Source organism: Electrophorus electricus, chromosome 1 (genome assembly GCF_041902795.1).
Source record: "Electrophorus electricus isolate QZ-2024a chromosome 1, ASM4190279v1, whole genome shotgun sequence".
NCBI lineage: Eukaryota > Metazoa > Chordata > Actinopteri > Gymnotiformes > Gymnotidae > Electrophorus > Electrophorus electricus.
Window position 1 is genome coordinate 38,074,551 of NC_137497.1, and position 15,453 is coordinate 38,090,003.

General features: G+C 39.2%; 1 protein-coding gene across 4 annotated transcripts; it reads right to left on the minus strand.

The window, feature by feature from the left end:
• Positions 1 to 2,473: 2,473 nt before the first annotated feature.
• pxdc1b (PX domain containing 1b) lies at positions 2,474 to 14,267 on the minus strand. 4 transcript variants are annotated; one of them, XM_027004367.3, is made up of 5 exons: positions 13,414 to 14,265; positions 7,425 to 7,516; positions 6,984 to 7,101; positions 6,547 to 6,619; positions 2,474 to 5,285 (listed from the first exon to the last, which is right to left on the minus strand). In XM_027004367.3, the coding sequence occupies exons 1-5, from the start codon at positions 13,667 to 13,669 to the stop codon at positions 5,159 to 5,161; spliced, it is 666 nt and encodes a 221-aa protein (XP_026860168.1). In that variant the 5' UTR covers positions 13,670 to 14,265; the 3' UTR covers positions 2,474 to 5,158. The 4 variants fall into 4 exon arrangements, with proteins under 4 accessions (XP_026860168.1, XP_026860167.1, XP_081574997.1 ...); XM_027004366.3 differs by having other exon boundaries at positions 6,547 to 6,658; positions 13,414 to 14,263; XM_081718871.1 differs by lacking the exon at positions 2,474 to 5,285 and adding an exon at positions 5,292 to 6,401 and having other exon boundaries at positions 13,414 to 14,267.
• Positions 14,268 to 15,453: the final 1,186 nt, after the last annotated feature.

A 15,453-nucleotide genomic window follows, 5' to 3' on the forward strand; every position in this document is an offset into this window, starting at 1 on the left:
TCAAAATAAAAGTTGAACGACACAATAGTTGATGGCAATTACAAGTAGAGCCTTGTATTGGTTTTGACAAGGGTAGTATTTATTTAGATTCTTTATTTTCAGAAAATACTCCCTTCTTGACTGTCATATATAGATTATTAATTTTAGCTTGAACTTTCATTTTCTTTATTAAAAAATTAAGGATTCTATATTGGAATGATTTTGAAATGAAGAGGTTGGTGTATGTTGATATATGTTTTCCTTTTCCCTGTGCATGAAATGTATTATTATTCTTATGCTTTTATCTTATTATATTATATATTGCGTGTCTTTGTGTAATCTCTGCTGCAAGTGAAACCTTGCTCTTGGCTGGGTTTCCATGCATTTATGAAGGTTATGGCCACACAGAATTTAAAATACTGTGTAAAAGTGACTCCAGTAGTCTTCAGAAAACCTTCAGGAATTATGTTCCTGCTCAACAATGCAGTTGCAATAGCAATAAGAAAATACTCAAACCCATGACTTCTGTAAAACCCATGTTAAGTTCCACATCAAAATTGGTCCATTTCCAGTTTGTGTCTCAGAAATATCATTACACATTATCTTTTTTGTTTGTTTCTTTTTGTTTGTTGTTGTTGTTTTGTTTGTTTGCTTTTACTTACTCAGACTTAGTCAGAAGATTACTCAGTGATGATATGAACATGTAAAAAGGAAGAGGACCAATTTGATGTTTTTATAAAGACTCCATTCTATCTGACTATAAAGAAATATTATCAGGGTGAAAATTGACTCTGTATTTCAGAATGGCAATAGACAATGTGATTAGAATGGCAGTAAGCAGAGTGCAGATAAAGTTTACTGCAGTTTATAAGATTTTACACACACTCATGCATCTACACAAACAACACAGTGTCTATAGGAATTACATATTTCTTACAGTATAGCATAACCCAAACCTGTCTAATGAGACACAAAACTGATGGATGGGTCCAGTGCCATAATGGCTGAAAGACGTTCGCAGTCTATGAAGTTGATGATATTGCTGAGCAAAAGGTGGCCATGATTTACAAGATGCTCATCCAGGATGCGAAAATGTGAGCAGATTAGACTTTTATCCTTTTATTTTGTAAAAAAAAAAAAAAAAAAAAAAAAACTTTCCTGAGGTTAAAATCTCATGATGTGATCAGCTTTGTTGTTATAATTTTATTCTACTATGTCTGTATAAAACAGACTGGAAGAGTCACACACAAACACATATACATACCATCTTTCATATGTAGAAGGATACATCACTTGTTCCATCAATTGTTCCATATATTCAGTAAGCCTTTTCTATAACAAATCAATAGGATCCAATGTAACAAGTGCCAATTCAAAAGTTCATGGTCATGTCCAGGATAGCATGATGGTTAGCACTGCTGTCTTATAGCCATGCTGCCTGTGTGGAGTTTGTGCATTCTCTGGATGCTTAGGTTGGTGCCCATGTTCCGAAGTTGTGTGTTAAGTTGATTGGAGTTTCTAAGTGTGTGTGTGTGTGCTTTGTGATGAGTCATGCACGGTCCAGAGTTGATTCCTGTGGTGATGAATAGGTGCTGCCCCCCTGTGACCCTGAACTAGATTAAGTGGCTTAGAAGATGAAGGAAATGTCTGTTCTTAGTTCTTATTTATGTAATGCTGATGATATGGTATTATGTTTCTGATAAAATGTATTCTCTTGCTAAAATAAAGTTTTTTGTCAGGAAAAATGAATTTGACTCTTGCTTTCATTTGTCGTTTAAAACATAAAATATGTTTGTGAATGGATTCATAATGCAGTCTTTGATGTGCACACGCTAAAAAGAGATAACACAAATTGAATATATGGCTGCTACAATTGAAATAGCAATTTGAACCCATAAAATGTTTTTAAAATGTGCATTTTGCAATTAAACAAATAGGCAAGGTAAATAAGGTCACCATGGATAGTAAAATGGATTAATAAGTTAACTTTTAATGCTGAATGTGTGAGTAGTTGGTAAGCAAGGTCGAATGAAATTGCAGAACAACGTTTTAGGATTGTATTTAAGTGATTTATAGAGGGTCAAAAATGATGTGCACACATTAATGATGTAACTAACTCACAAATGTAATAGGAGGGTTAAGACAATCATGTTTATGTGATGCTATTAAATTTACAGAAATAACTGAGATAAGTGCATCAAATGGAATGTTATATTCATCATCATCTATAAATCAGTCAGTACTAGTTCCAGAAAATGCTTCTCACACTTTCTAGATACCTCTTTTAACACACCAGATCCAACTTATCAGCCAAATTTCTTAATTGATTAATTCATTCATTCATTCATTAAAGGTCTTTGATATGTTTAGGAGTCAAAGTTACAGTACTGTCCACACAGAGGGTATCAATGCACCATAGCCAGATCCATAACTATCAAACCAAAGTTAGTTTCTTTGTTTTTTAAACAACGAAACATGAAACATCAACAGGTACTGTGGATTTTGATTAATATAATTTTATTAGCCTTTCATAAACCCTTCATTCCAAATTTCAAGAAAATTGCTCATTAAATTCTGCCTATGTTAACATTAACAGAAGTACAAATATAAAGCAAACATTTTACAAAACAAGATGTAATGGCATATAATTCAAAATAGTCACTAAAGACAGAAGGCAAGTTCAATACATATCAAAACATTAGTAGCACTGAGAAGATGCATTCCATTAGACATTGCTCCATCCAAAAAGAACTTTAGTTCACTGTATTGCAAACGCTTACATCAGGTTCATGCAGCATAGAAATGCTAAACATATTTATGCTTAGAAAAATAAATATCCTATGTTACGATAAATTAAATCGAATAAAACTAAACTGACTCAGACACACTCTTGTGCGAATGTGCATCATCTCAAAGCTTTGGTCTTGTGTCAGTGCTCTGATTAAGAATGCCTATCTCCACAGCAGCCCGTAATGCTAGACAGAAATAAGTCAAAAATTCATTCACTCTACCTAGATCTCATTGAAATGTTTCAATTGGTTCCAGAGGTAAATTAAATGCATAAAGTGGCCAGGTTCCATAAATGATCACTGAAAGTGTGCTTAAACTGAATACTGCTACAGTCAACAGCCAACTTCATACAGAAATGAGCCCTTGTCTTTGTTTCAAGTGATCGCTCAGCTGAATGCATAAGTATATGCGGTTTAAGTGGAGTTTTTTTAATGGCTTTTATGGCACACACAGCCTTGCTTAAACTGCAGCCTCAGCTCTGTTCACGGAGAAATAGCGGTGCGCACAGACTGCGCTCTGTTTATGAGTCCTGGAACAGGACCCGAGAGTCTCATCGGAATGTTTGGCTCCTCCCCAGAGCTGATTAGTGGATGACTATCCTGTTGGGATCATGAATAATAAAGTTGAAGAGATAAAGGGAAATTCAAAAGGATCCAGCATCGTGTGTCTGACCTGCCTGCCCCTAAGAGCTCAGTTCCATTCAGATGCCAGTGTTTTCATTTTGACAATGCAGCGAGAATTTCAAATATTAAATGCTTCATTCATTTATGTAAATGGATGTTTTCTATTATTATGCAATTTGTATACTCTGTGCCCTGCATCACAAAGAGGAAAGGCAGTTTCTCGGTTTGGCCTGCTGTGAAAGAGTGAAACTTTCTCACGGGTTGCGCAGAAAGCATGACTGCATTACAAAGTAGATCCTTCATTAGTGAAAAAAGAAGCTATTTTACAGCTCTCGTTATCTTAGTAAATATTAAATATACATGCAATTAAGGTTATTTCATGACACAATATTATTATTTTTGCAATTTTGTATATATAAAGAAATAATCCATATTTAACTTCCTAATTTGCAGTTTAAATAAATGTAATTTATTTATTTCTATACACTCTTTTTACACCCTCTCCACTAGGGTCCAGATAAAGTCCTAAATTTATAAACAAAGGCAAAAACACTATAGACCAAATATGGAAACATTTTTGCGATGTAAACAATAAATAGGTAAGACATATTGTCAATTCTACAGTAATTCTAGAAAGGTCCATGACAAATTGTCTAGTGAAAGGTGTTGTGGAGATTTTTTTCATTGCCCATTACAAAAATCGATTCTAAATGCATTGTTGTTTTGGGACACCAGATGAAGAGTCCCAAGACTTTAAATGACAAAATAAAGGTCCTCTAGCCCCTGCCTTCCATTCCAGCTCCACTGTAAGAGACACCAGGTCGTCGTGACACCTGGATACAGACCAAATTCACTGTGGCATTGTCCAAGTCTGACTGCTTGTGCACACTATGAAAGAAGACCATGAACTCCCACCTCTTCATGAGGCTCTAATTGTTTGTTTTGCTAGAAGACAATCACCGGCTCTCAGCTAAAGCAGTTTCCCCACAATAAAAATACAGATTCATCTTCATTGTGGCCTCTTCTGCTCCCAAAGCATGCTAGAACTGGTACTGGCTATTTAGCACCGAGATGGTTTCATCACCTGCATTTTATTTACTGTATTATTTACTGATTCTTAATCAATGGCAAACTTGTTAATAATGTTGTTATAAACTAGCAAACCACCAGACCAACTTGCAGTCTTTAAAAGGAGACATTGATCAATATGCATTGCAGGATTTTCATGTTGCCTTACATAAGCTCTCATCTCAGATGCCATTGTGCTAGTAGTGTAATACTACTCTGCAGACATGTGGCAGATGCCCTGGAGTCTCCTATGGCCATCTCAGAAAAAGAGAAAAGACTTCTGTTCTAGTGCACGCACCGTTCATAGAGTGCACCTGAGTTATCTATATTATCTTCCTGAAGTTGATATAGATTAATGTTTCTAAATTATTTTACACATGATTTGGGACTTGGTCTTCTGTTGTGCCATTTTGTCATGACTCCACAGTGGCTAATTGCAGGGATTCCACAGCTGAGGTCGTGCTTTTCCAGCAGATGACATCTACTGGTAGTTAAGGCTTTGTACTGAGGCACGTGGGAAAGAGCAGCACCAGTTCGCCATTACTGTCCTATAGCTGCAGAGCACGGGTGGCACACAGGCCTGTCTGTATAAAGCCCCATCTCTATCAGTCAATCCCAACACTGCTAGCCAGCAGCAGAGGCCTCTAGCAGACGCGCGGTCTCCGTACGTAGTCCGTGCACGCAAGAAGGGTGCCCCCTCACTCCAAGATATCTGTCTCAAAGGGCACAAGGTGGTAGTAGGACAAGTTGGTGACATAGGCCTCTGGGTCATCGTCACTGAGGTCCTGTTCAACAGACACACACTCTTTCCCGTCGTCGTCATACCTACATGAGTGTTAGGAGGAAGACCAAAGTATTTACATGTACAATTATAAACAGCAACATCAAACTGTGACAATTTTAGATTTTTCTTATTATCTATGCTAATGGAAAATTTATCTGTAGTGATGGGCAGTAATTGAAATTATATACATTCTCACTATACACTAATAAAAATAAGTAAATACATAAATCAGAAAGTTAGCTGAAGAGGAGGGAGGCTAATCCGGATCGACATGTGGTGGTTCCCTCATTCTAAGTCACATGTATGTGACTTGCTGTATCCATACTGATGATTAGTAGTCAGTGAGTGAAACTGCTCCTTAGGCTGCATAGTTTCACAAACCACCGCACCCATTTTGTGTTTATTTGTGGTCTGAAACTGCATTTGAACAATTTTCACATGGTATCTAGTAATAACTTCTGTACACTCCAGTACACCTTCCTGTCTGCTTTTGAAACTGTCTGTAGGACCCTACTGACAGCTGACTGTCTATATTGTACTGATACACACTCAAAGTAGGTGTTTCTGGTGCTTGAACAGAACAATTTATGATGGCCTCCCAAGCCTCCTTCAGACCCTGCTACACATAAAATCCTGGCTGTGGCAAATTATAGGCAGTGACTTACTGACAGACATACCCACTTGCATCACAGATTTGTTGATGTGGAGTAATGTTTATAAATGTATAAATGTTCCGTTTGTGGTGTGGGCTATAGTTACTGTATGTGGATAGAAATGTATGGTATAAATGCTCTATATGTGGTGTAGTCTGTAGTTACTGTGCGTGGATAGAAATGTGCTCATTCATTCAGTTAGAAAAACAACATGACTCAGTGGCTACAGTGGCTCACAAACAGGACATTCTTCCCCTTTTCTGAGCATGACACAATTTTGTGTGGATATGTGTGTGTGTGTAAAATGTCACTAGTATAGGGGTGCCTGAGGGTGGGGTCATTCCTGAGTTTCCTTCTCACACCCAAGGAAGGAAAGATTGGAGCTACTTCCTGTTCGTGAAGAACCTTTGCTTTCAAGGAATGTTAAACTTGAATGGCCAAAACAAGTAGTTACAGGGGTCAGTATCTTTCCTCACGTGCATGTCTAAGAGTTCCACTACTTTACTGTAAATAAACATAAAAAAGGACAATTTACAATGAAATACCAGTCTGCATTCAAGTGTTATCCAAATTTATACTAGATTATATGAGTGAGATACCAAATTAATCATGGGTATTGTAGTATATGAAAAGTAAAGCGGACACTCACGAATGTTGGGCTGAGTCTGTAGAAGAGGGTCTCTCCTTATCCTGAGGAACGTTCTCATCAAATACAATAGTCTCTGTGTTTGCCAGACAGAACCCATTAGACCTCATAATTTCTGTAAAAATACACATGTAAACAAATGTAATGACCTTAATAGTAATGTCCATAGTTTATTATTAGATAACTGCTTATTTTCTGACTATTTCCAAGTGCTCCCACTGGAAGTTATAGTCATGAGCTTTTAACAAAGTTTTTACATTGCAGGCCGTAGAACTCCAATTTTACTTGAGTGCCAGGGCTGGTGGTCTGAAGACTCATTCATTCATTCAGAATAAAAATATAGTCAATCATGCACCAATGGCTAGACTCCTAAAAGACACACACACACACACACTAACACACTAAATCAGAACCTGCTTATAGCCACAGGCTTTGTATACCTGAAATTTTGACCGGGCTCTGAAAACATGGTTGTATCTTGTGGATGTTGTCATTTCTCAGCACTTGATCTAGTGGTGAACGTTCAAAGAACGTTAAGACAACCTCAGACCTGGAGAACTGAAGAAACAGTGTAGTATTAGCAAGCCATTCTTAGAATGCCATATTTCCAGAATAGTTCACACCCTTCCACTTCTTATTAATCAAATAGTCAATACTAGTCACCAAGTAAATGTTAAAAATGGTTGAATCCAGAGCAAGACATGTTATTTCCTCTTGAACACTGAATGATGTGCATACTATATAAAAGTATTATAAAAGAACTGCTGTGGTTTACATTATGAATGTCCATGTACTTTGGGGCAGAGGTTTTTATTTTGCCTTGGCCTGGTTATATATATTCCACCCCGAATTGCTGGCATCCAAGGTTAGGGAGTGCTCACCTTCCATGACATGTTGATGGTGCTCTTCATGAGCCTCTCCACCTCGTTCAGCTTGACCTCAATGTCTTTCGCTTCTTTAATCTTCACGAGGCCTGCGGTCATGGAAATGAACAACAGAACCAAGTGAACACAGACAGAAACCAGAGATGCAAAAAACAACCATATCAGTCCTCGATCAGAGGGTGAATATTGGATTTATTAAAAGTGTATTAAAAGTATTTTTTTATCTATGGCTTTAGTTTAAACAGTGTTATGGCATAACACAAATGAATAGTGGCGCCATAGTGGAATAATAGAGGTTGTGAATTATTTCATAAATTACACAAGTATAGTCAAATGTCAAGTCTGGACAAATCAAGTCTAGGAGTCTAGTTAAATGTCATAACCTTCTGTTCACAAACAGAACGCCCCAGTGTATAATATCAACCATGTGTTTATATTGACTTAATTTACCCGTACCACCAGGAAAACCCTTACAAATATCTATGACCTTTTCACACATAAGGAAGGTCACAGACATCCTCTGTAGTCTCGGTAAAGGCTAGCACAAACATTAGCCAGGTGCTGACCCCCAACTGAAACCACTAACCTTTACACTCAAACAATGCCAAAAGCTATCTTAGTGCAACTGATGGAGAGAAAAGAAATCTCCTTCGTATGAAGCTCTGCAGCAGAGGACTATAAATCAATCATATGCACAAGATGATCATATTGAGGAGGCTGGTGTTTAGCTTAGCCAGGAATAGCTGAATACTTCATGGAGACCAAAGAGGTGTTTTTAACCTTACTCCTTAGCTGTCTGTACTACTAATATGGAGTGTGTTTACTGACTGAGGAGCATGACTGAGGAGAAAAAGGACAGGCAAGGTTCTAAGGCTACCTTTTCAAGATCACACCAGAAAAGAACAGTTGTTCACAATAAAGAAACACAAAGGTAAGAAATAGCATCAGTCTCAAGCCAGGCCCCAAAGTGGAAATGTTGAGAAGATGGTGGACATTTCCATGTGTCAAGCAACAAGCCAGACTTGTGAGGGGGTGTGGTAGTGAGTCTGACGTCCGAGCTGCAGCCTATTGACATGCTATTCATATCAAACCAATCCATTCACACAAACTTCACACTTCCCATTACAACGATGTTGACAATGAGGTCAACCACTGTGACTAGGTGTGACTCAGTGTCTATTCCCACAGACACAGGGACATCTCACTGTGGCCTCCCCACATCCACAGCACACAGTGTCAGAGTGCACCAGGCCTGGAAATGATGGAACAGCTATTCATTACTGCTTATCCAAGCTGAAGACAACAGCCCCAGGGCAGCAACGTAGGATTAGCTGCTTAAATCACCACTTGTTCTTGAGGTCTCTTTCACTCCTGCCAATATTGCACTACACATTTTACAGCTCCCAAGTTCAAGATTATTGAAGAATGCAATATTGTTGCTACACAAAGGAAGCAAAGCTTCAGTTAGCTGACAGATAATGTCCACCTAGGGTATTATCTCCTGGTCTCATCATGGAGAAAGCTTACTGTAAATTTGCAGACAAATGTTTGAGAAGTTAACAAAGCATGCAAAGTAAAAAGAGGGATCCCTTCCTTGGAGGGCTTCTTGATCTCAGCCCAGATCACTGGGGGTCTTTCCCCACTTTGGGCACACTAACTGAGCACACAACTCACTGACCAACTGAGCCCTTGCAACGAAAAACTATACATGTCTATTTACTGTTCTTCTGCATTCTACAAATAAAAACAATCATATAAAGCACTATTGCAAGTTTTATTTTTATATGTCTACATGAATAAAGTAAATTAGGTCTAAATAAAGCATATTTAGCATTTTAATATAATTTTAATGGAATGGCTGTACAAAATCAAAAACTAAAATAACTGATTACACAAAAAGGGGAAATGTCTGATATATGTTTTTTTTGTTGTTGTTGCAAGGGCTCAATTACCCAGCCCTTTGTAAGTTAAATCAGGTGTGAAAGAGCAGGGAAACGTGAATACCATCACATTACAGCCACACAAACACACAAACACTTGTTGCAATGCAAAGCAGACAGTGTGTTTGGGGTGTACATAGATCACTGAAGCGTGGGACTGGAAGTCATGCTTCATGTCTGACCTGAGTTTACAGAAACAAGGACACACACAGACTAGGACAGTGCTGCCTTGTTGGGTTTACAAAAATGGTATATTTCAGAGTCGTCAGGAGGTCGGCACACAATAGAAGTAAGAATGTCAACTGGCACTACGGCCAGACAGCTGTGTTTTGTTACTCGCAAAGGTCCCTGCTGCTTCTTGCTGACAGGACATCTCATGGAAACGAGGACATCCTGTGTCTGTTTCCTCTGGGCTTATGGCTTTCCTGAAGACATTCTGCTGACCACTTCTATGTGCGTTTAAATGTGAAATTAAGATACTATATATAATAGTAATTATATTTCCCTTCCAAAACACACAAAAAGATAAGGGTTCACACTGCAAAGACAACTCAGCTTTTATTTGCTCTTAACAACTGCTCTGCAAAAGAAGTACTGTTCATAAGCCTTGCATACAGCTGAATTCGAAACACTGTAGATGGTGGAAATCACTTTTAATACATTGGTTCAACAAAAGGTTCAGCAGTGTTCACAATCTCCAAGCTATTCATTTAAAGGGTGTTTAACAGAACTACTACATTATCTGGTGCAGTTGGTCTAGTGATACTTTCCCAATCAGCAGGCAAACAACTAGAAAAAAACAGTAGGTGGTGTATGTTAACATACCAGAAGCTGTTTCACAGTTCAACTGTGGTATTGTCTTAAAGACAGAAATAAAGTGTTGCCTGATGTGGAAAATGTGCCCCTGTCACCGGACCCAGGATATCCACAGTGCCTTGGTTGCGAAATGCCAAGGCCTGTAATGAGGCTGCTCCATCACTCGCAACCCCAAAACAGTAAACATCGAAGACATACAAGTCAAAGTGGGTCCTGTGATCTCAAAAGCAAAGATTAAAAACATTTATCAGAAACTGACCTGACTTGGGTTACCCAGAACTGGAATATCCTAAAGAAAATGCACAAAAATAAATAAGATCATGCCAAGTTCAATAACTTTTTGGGTCGCTTCATCTGCCTCACGTTCACCCTAACAAACTCCCTTCGTCTCCTCTGTGTGGTATGCAAGCAGTGCGAAAGGCCAAAACGGTGCTGAAGTTAAGAAAACACCCACATGCCTTCTACTGTCCCTTACAGCAATGGCATAAGCATGAAAGGGCCCCCCTCTGCCCCGCTTGTTGCTGTGGTGACACTGAGAGACGAAACAAGCACTTGGCCTTTTAGAGTGGGAGAAGAAGAGAGGCAAGAGGTCAATTTAGACTCCCAACACTCCAACCCCAGCTTCCATCACGCTGCCAGTTAGAGGAGTGCAATCTAAATATTGAGCTTTGCAGGAAATTAAAGGCAGGTGCAGGGGGGATGCAGGGTGAGTTATATCTGCAGACATTTACACATCACAAGCAAAGCGACACAGGCGTCTCAACCGCACTGAACCTAATCACATCGCATTTCTAAGTCTACACCAGAGAGGCATATGATGAATGACAAGAATGAGAGAGAGAGAAAAAACAGGAAACATAAATAAGGAAAGAGTGAACATAAATAAGGAAAGAGTGGAGGTCTGTCTTTCCCAGGCTAATGCAGTATAGCTGTTTGGTGCTGATTTTCCAAAACACAGGATGCCTCAGCATAGACAATGAAGAGGAGTGCCAGCAGGAACAAGGATTGTTTACAGAGATGGCACAAGATAGGTGTCACATTACTCCTGACCACCATGCCAAGCTCCAACCCACTAGCCCCAGAGTTACATGTAATGGGGCTCAAACCCAGGACAGACAGGTGATGACACTGACACACTACTGGGTGAGCTACCATGCTTTAATAAGGGTGCACCCATGTGCAAAACAGTTAGAGCTTAAACAGGTAAACCAAGAGAAGTAAAAAAACCAACAGTGGGGAGTCGAACCCCAGCCACTTTTTTGCGAGGCAAACGAGCGCCCGCTCGATGGAATGGAGGACAACAAAACAGAAGGAAAAACTAAACACCACGCCGAGCGTGGAAAAGGGGAAAACAAAGGAAACCCGGGAAGAATGGCAGCCCTGATGCACAGGGGAAAACCAAACTCTAAAACTTCCCAAACAAAACCAGAAAACAGGGAGGAACTTTAGTGGCTATGGGGAGCCTCGGGAGGGAGATAGACATGAGACAGAAAACTGGAGAAGGGAGGGGACGTGTAAAAACACAGGCACCCTCGCAGAGCGGAAGAGGTGTAGCACAAGGGCTCAGAAACCTCAACACGCAGCGTTACCAGCTAGAAGCTTGGCTCAAAACTTTAGCAAAGACCCAGCACTGAGTGACTGGGTCACTGGGCTTATATAGACCTAGCCCAGGCATCAAGCCTGATTGGTAGTGTGCCTGACCCGAGGCCTCCCCCTGGTGGCTGGAGGGGGCCTCAGCCTGGTGCCAACCCTTACATTACATAGACCTGGGTGACCTGTTGCGCAATGATGCCAGTCTGGAGCTTCAAAGAGCAGCCCTTAGGAATAGACACCACCCCACAGGAAAAATAAACTGCACTATCAATTTGTGGAAATCAGCCATGCTATCAAAAGAATAAAATAATCCCACTCCAAAAATGGACATTGATGCCCCCAATGAGTAGACATTTTAACACAAACTCAAAAATAATTGTAATTATAGACATCTTTCTATATACTTGAAAAAAATATTGCATCTCCTTAAAACCTCTATAGGTATGCTTTAAGATAACTGTAATACTACAATAATTTAATAAAACAATTATTTATTAAACAATTTATTCAAACTTTCTAACTCAGGCCCCGACGTGTGATTGTCACATGTAATGACAGACATTTTTAGTGAAGTTTCACAATTTTTGAACACTTGTATGTAGAATATGAAAGAACAACTATACTTTCTTTCCTAATCAAGAAATTAATAGTATCTGAGGCAACCACAAGAGGTAATAATTGTAATAACGCTGTGCAGTGTTGGATGTTTCATAAGATGGCAGAGATGAAGACTGGGGGACACGGGAACAAATGAAAACTAAAAAGCAGCAGGATTATAAACGGCTATAGGGGAGAAGATCCAAAGTAAAAGACCCAGTCAGACCAGATTTAGCGCGGTTCAGTTCATAAAGGCTTGTTAATTAGCTGAAGCTTTAAGACAGACCTAAAGAAAGGCTATAAGAGGAAAAACACTGCAGTTCAGTCAGGTCGTAGTGCAACAAGACGGTTACAATACCATGCTATAGGGGGACACAATCTGTGTCCCTGTCCCAAACATTTGGGAGCAAATCCGTGTCACAGTATCGCAAAAAAAAAAATTAAAAAAAAATTAATTAATTTTAAAAAATAATAATTTGCGTTAGTTTGGATTAGTTTTGGGAAGGACACTGTCTTTATACAGTAAGAGAAAGATAGTCATAAGTGGTATACCGTAGTTCTTTACCGGAACTTGCTAACGTTTTATTTTTTGAAAAGTTATACCACCATTGTCATACAACCTGTCTTCTAATATTGAATTAAATCCTGAAATTCCAATGGAAAATTTCAAGGATGCAATCCAAATCAAAACCTAAATATATTTAACTTTAGGACAACAACGAAGCGATTTATGACTGGCCGGGTAAGCCTCAATGCTAATCTCTCAATGTCTCACTGAAATGTTTTTATTATTTCATGACAAGTCACATCAATCGTCCAAAGGGCAGGTTACCGTGGGCAGCTCTGTGAATTATTAAGCAAATCCTGGTCCACAACATGACAAACCTAGATTCTTACAGGCTAAGTCCCTTTTCGGTTAAAAATAAATATGTTTAAAGTTAGGCCACTAAAAGCTATAATTAGGCTCTAGTAGCATAATAAGTACAGCCAACAAAGTGTCAACTGCGTAGGCTACTAATGCGCACAAAGTTTGTACCAACCTTCTATAAAAGGGGATTTCGACAAATATTGTCTGTCTTCCGGAAAACATTCCAGTAGTCTTTTAAAAAGTCGTCCCAAATCCGAATAACTTCTGTGTAAATACAGAACATTTCTGTCCGACCACTCGGTCCTTATTTCAAAGAAGTCTTCTTCCTCCCCTCGTTGACTTATGATTAGCCTTCGAATTCCGTTAACCCAGCAGTCTTTCACGAACATGTTGACCAGAGACGTTCCCTCAAAAACCGCCGATGCCATCCCGAAGGCGTCAGTCCGACATTATGCGCAGGGCTAGAACTCTTTTGAGTTCAAAAGCAGTTTAGCCCAGTGGAATAAACTCCGCTGTCCCGAGTGAGCTAAAGCTAGACCAGATCTTAACAAAGTTGAAGAGCGCGCAAGGGTTGGCTAGAGGAGACGTATGACAGATACGCTGATCAGCCTGGCGCAGACGCAACTCAAAACGTGGCACATTCGGACGCGCAGTCGCAAAATAGACGCATCATACTAACGCATTTTTTTTCTGACGATAACTGTTTAGGCCTCGCCTATACATTAGAGCACTTTAAACGACATTCAACTAAAAATCACATTCGTTGCTTCCAGCATCCTTAAAGAATCGCTAACATTTATATGGACTATACCAGCGCCTTATCCCGAGGTCACTCCCGCTCAATCGATTTTGCAAGGCAAGCCCTCCGGATTTAGTATCGGTCGTACAGTATCACGCTGTCTACTTTGAATTCAAGAGCATACGCAGCGCTTGATTCATCAGATAACAACAACAACAAAAAACATTTTCAGTTTCCTGTGTTGAGTGAAGTTGACTCCTCTTCTCTCCTCCCCTCCTTACTTCCCTTCTCCCTCCCCGTCCCGTTAACACTCACGGAGCGTTATGCAAGGAATGTGGCAGCCCCCGAAGAGGCGCGCCTTCTCTGTGCGTAAAGAGGATCTTTAAACCGGCCACTAACTCACACGTGGTAGTCGCCACGTAACGTACGTCTGTTGTGCTCATTTACAAAGGTATCATATTTATAGCTTGGCTAAATATTGCTATTGCATTTAAAAACGAAAACACCAGATGCCGCCTTTCAGTAGAGTTTCCTTGTGTACCTCTCGAAATCCACATCTAAGCTTGATTAAAAAAATTATAATAATGAAGAATTTTTATAGTAATGAAGTGTCATTTAGGCCTATTACATGAGGATAGAAATTCCCTTCTCAATTTTCTCTTGAGAATGAACACTTTTAAAGTGAAATGTAAAATTTGTTAATGAAGTCTTAGGTACAGCTTACCTCAGAGAGTTCCTGATCTGTGATATGTTTGTTTTATGTCCACTATTGAGTTAAATAGTCTGCAAGATTCACTAGTGGTTTCCTTTATATTACTTATAGCTCAATCAGCTGATCTGGACAATTTGTAATGTTTTTCTAATTTTACTTTTTTTTGTTGTGGTTCTAATTTTATGTAATAATGAATAATGAATTCTATGTAATATATGTAATATCATGCAATGTTTCCCTGATTGACTTTGTGGCTTGTGTTCCTTGAGAGAAGGGCTGAAATCAGTACTTGCTCTCTATCAAAGTCCACTTACTAAGGGATGGTAATGCATCTCTGATGGGTACTTCTAGAAAGATCTCCCTCTTTGAAGTCTGAGAGACCTCTTGAGCCTTAACTGCCTATGTAATAAGCGGCTACATGGGATTACAGAGGCTCACTGAGTATCTAGTCAGTTGTTGCTATCAAACTGTGAATGGCAAACTCAAGAATGTTGGTAAATGACCATAGCATGATCCATATTTCTAGCACACGTATGAAATAGTAGGTAAGTTAGAGCTTTAAAAAAGATGGTAGCATATATAAATTATGTTAGTATGCGAGAAATATCACATAAGATTTAAATGGTTCAAAAAATAATACAAGTCAACCTTAAGTGATCATTCTGAATGCTCATTTGAGAGCAATATAGGGACTGGACAATAAGACCTGGAGTTGAAAACATTTGGTGAGAGCATTTGTACTGTCACTGTCTGGGGAAGTT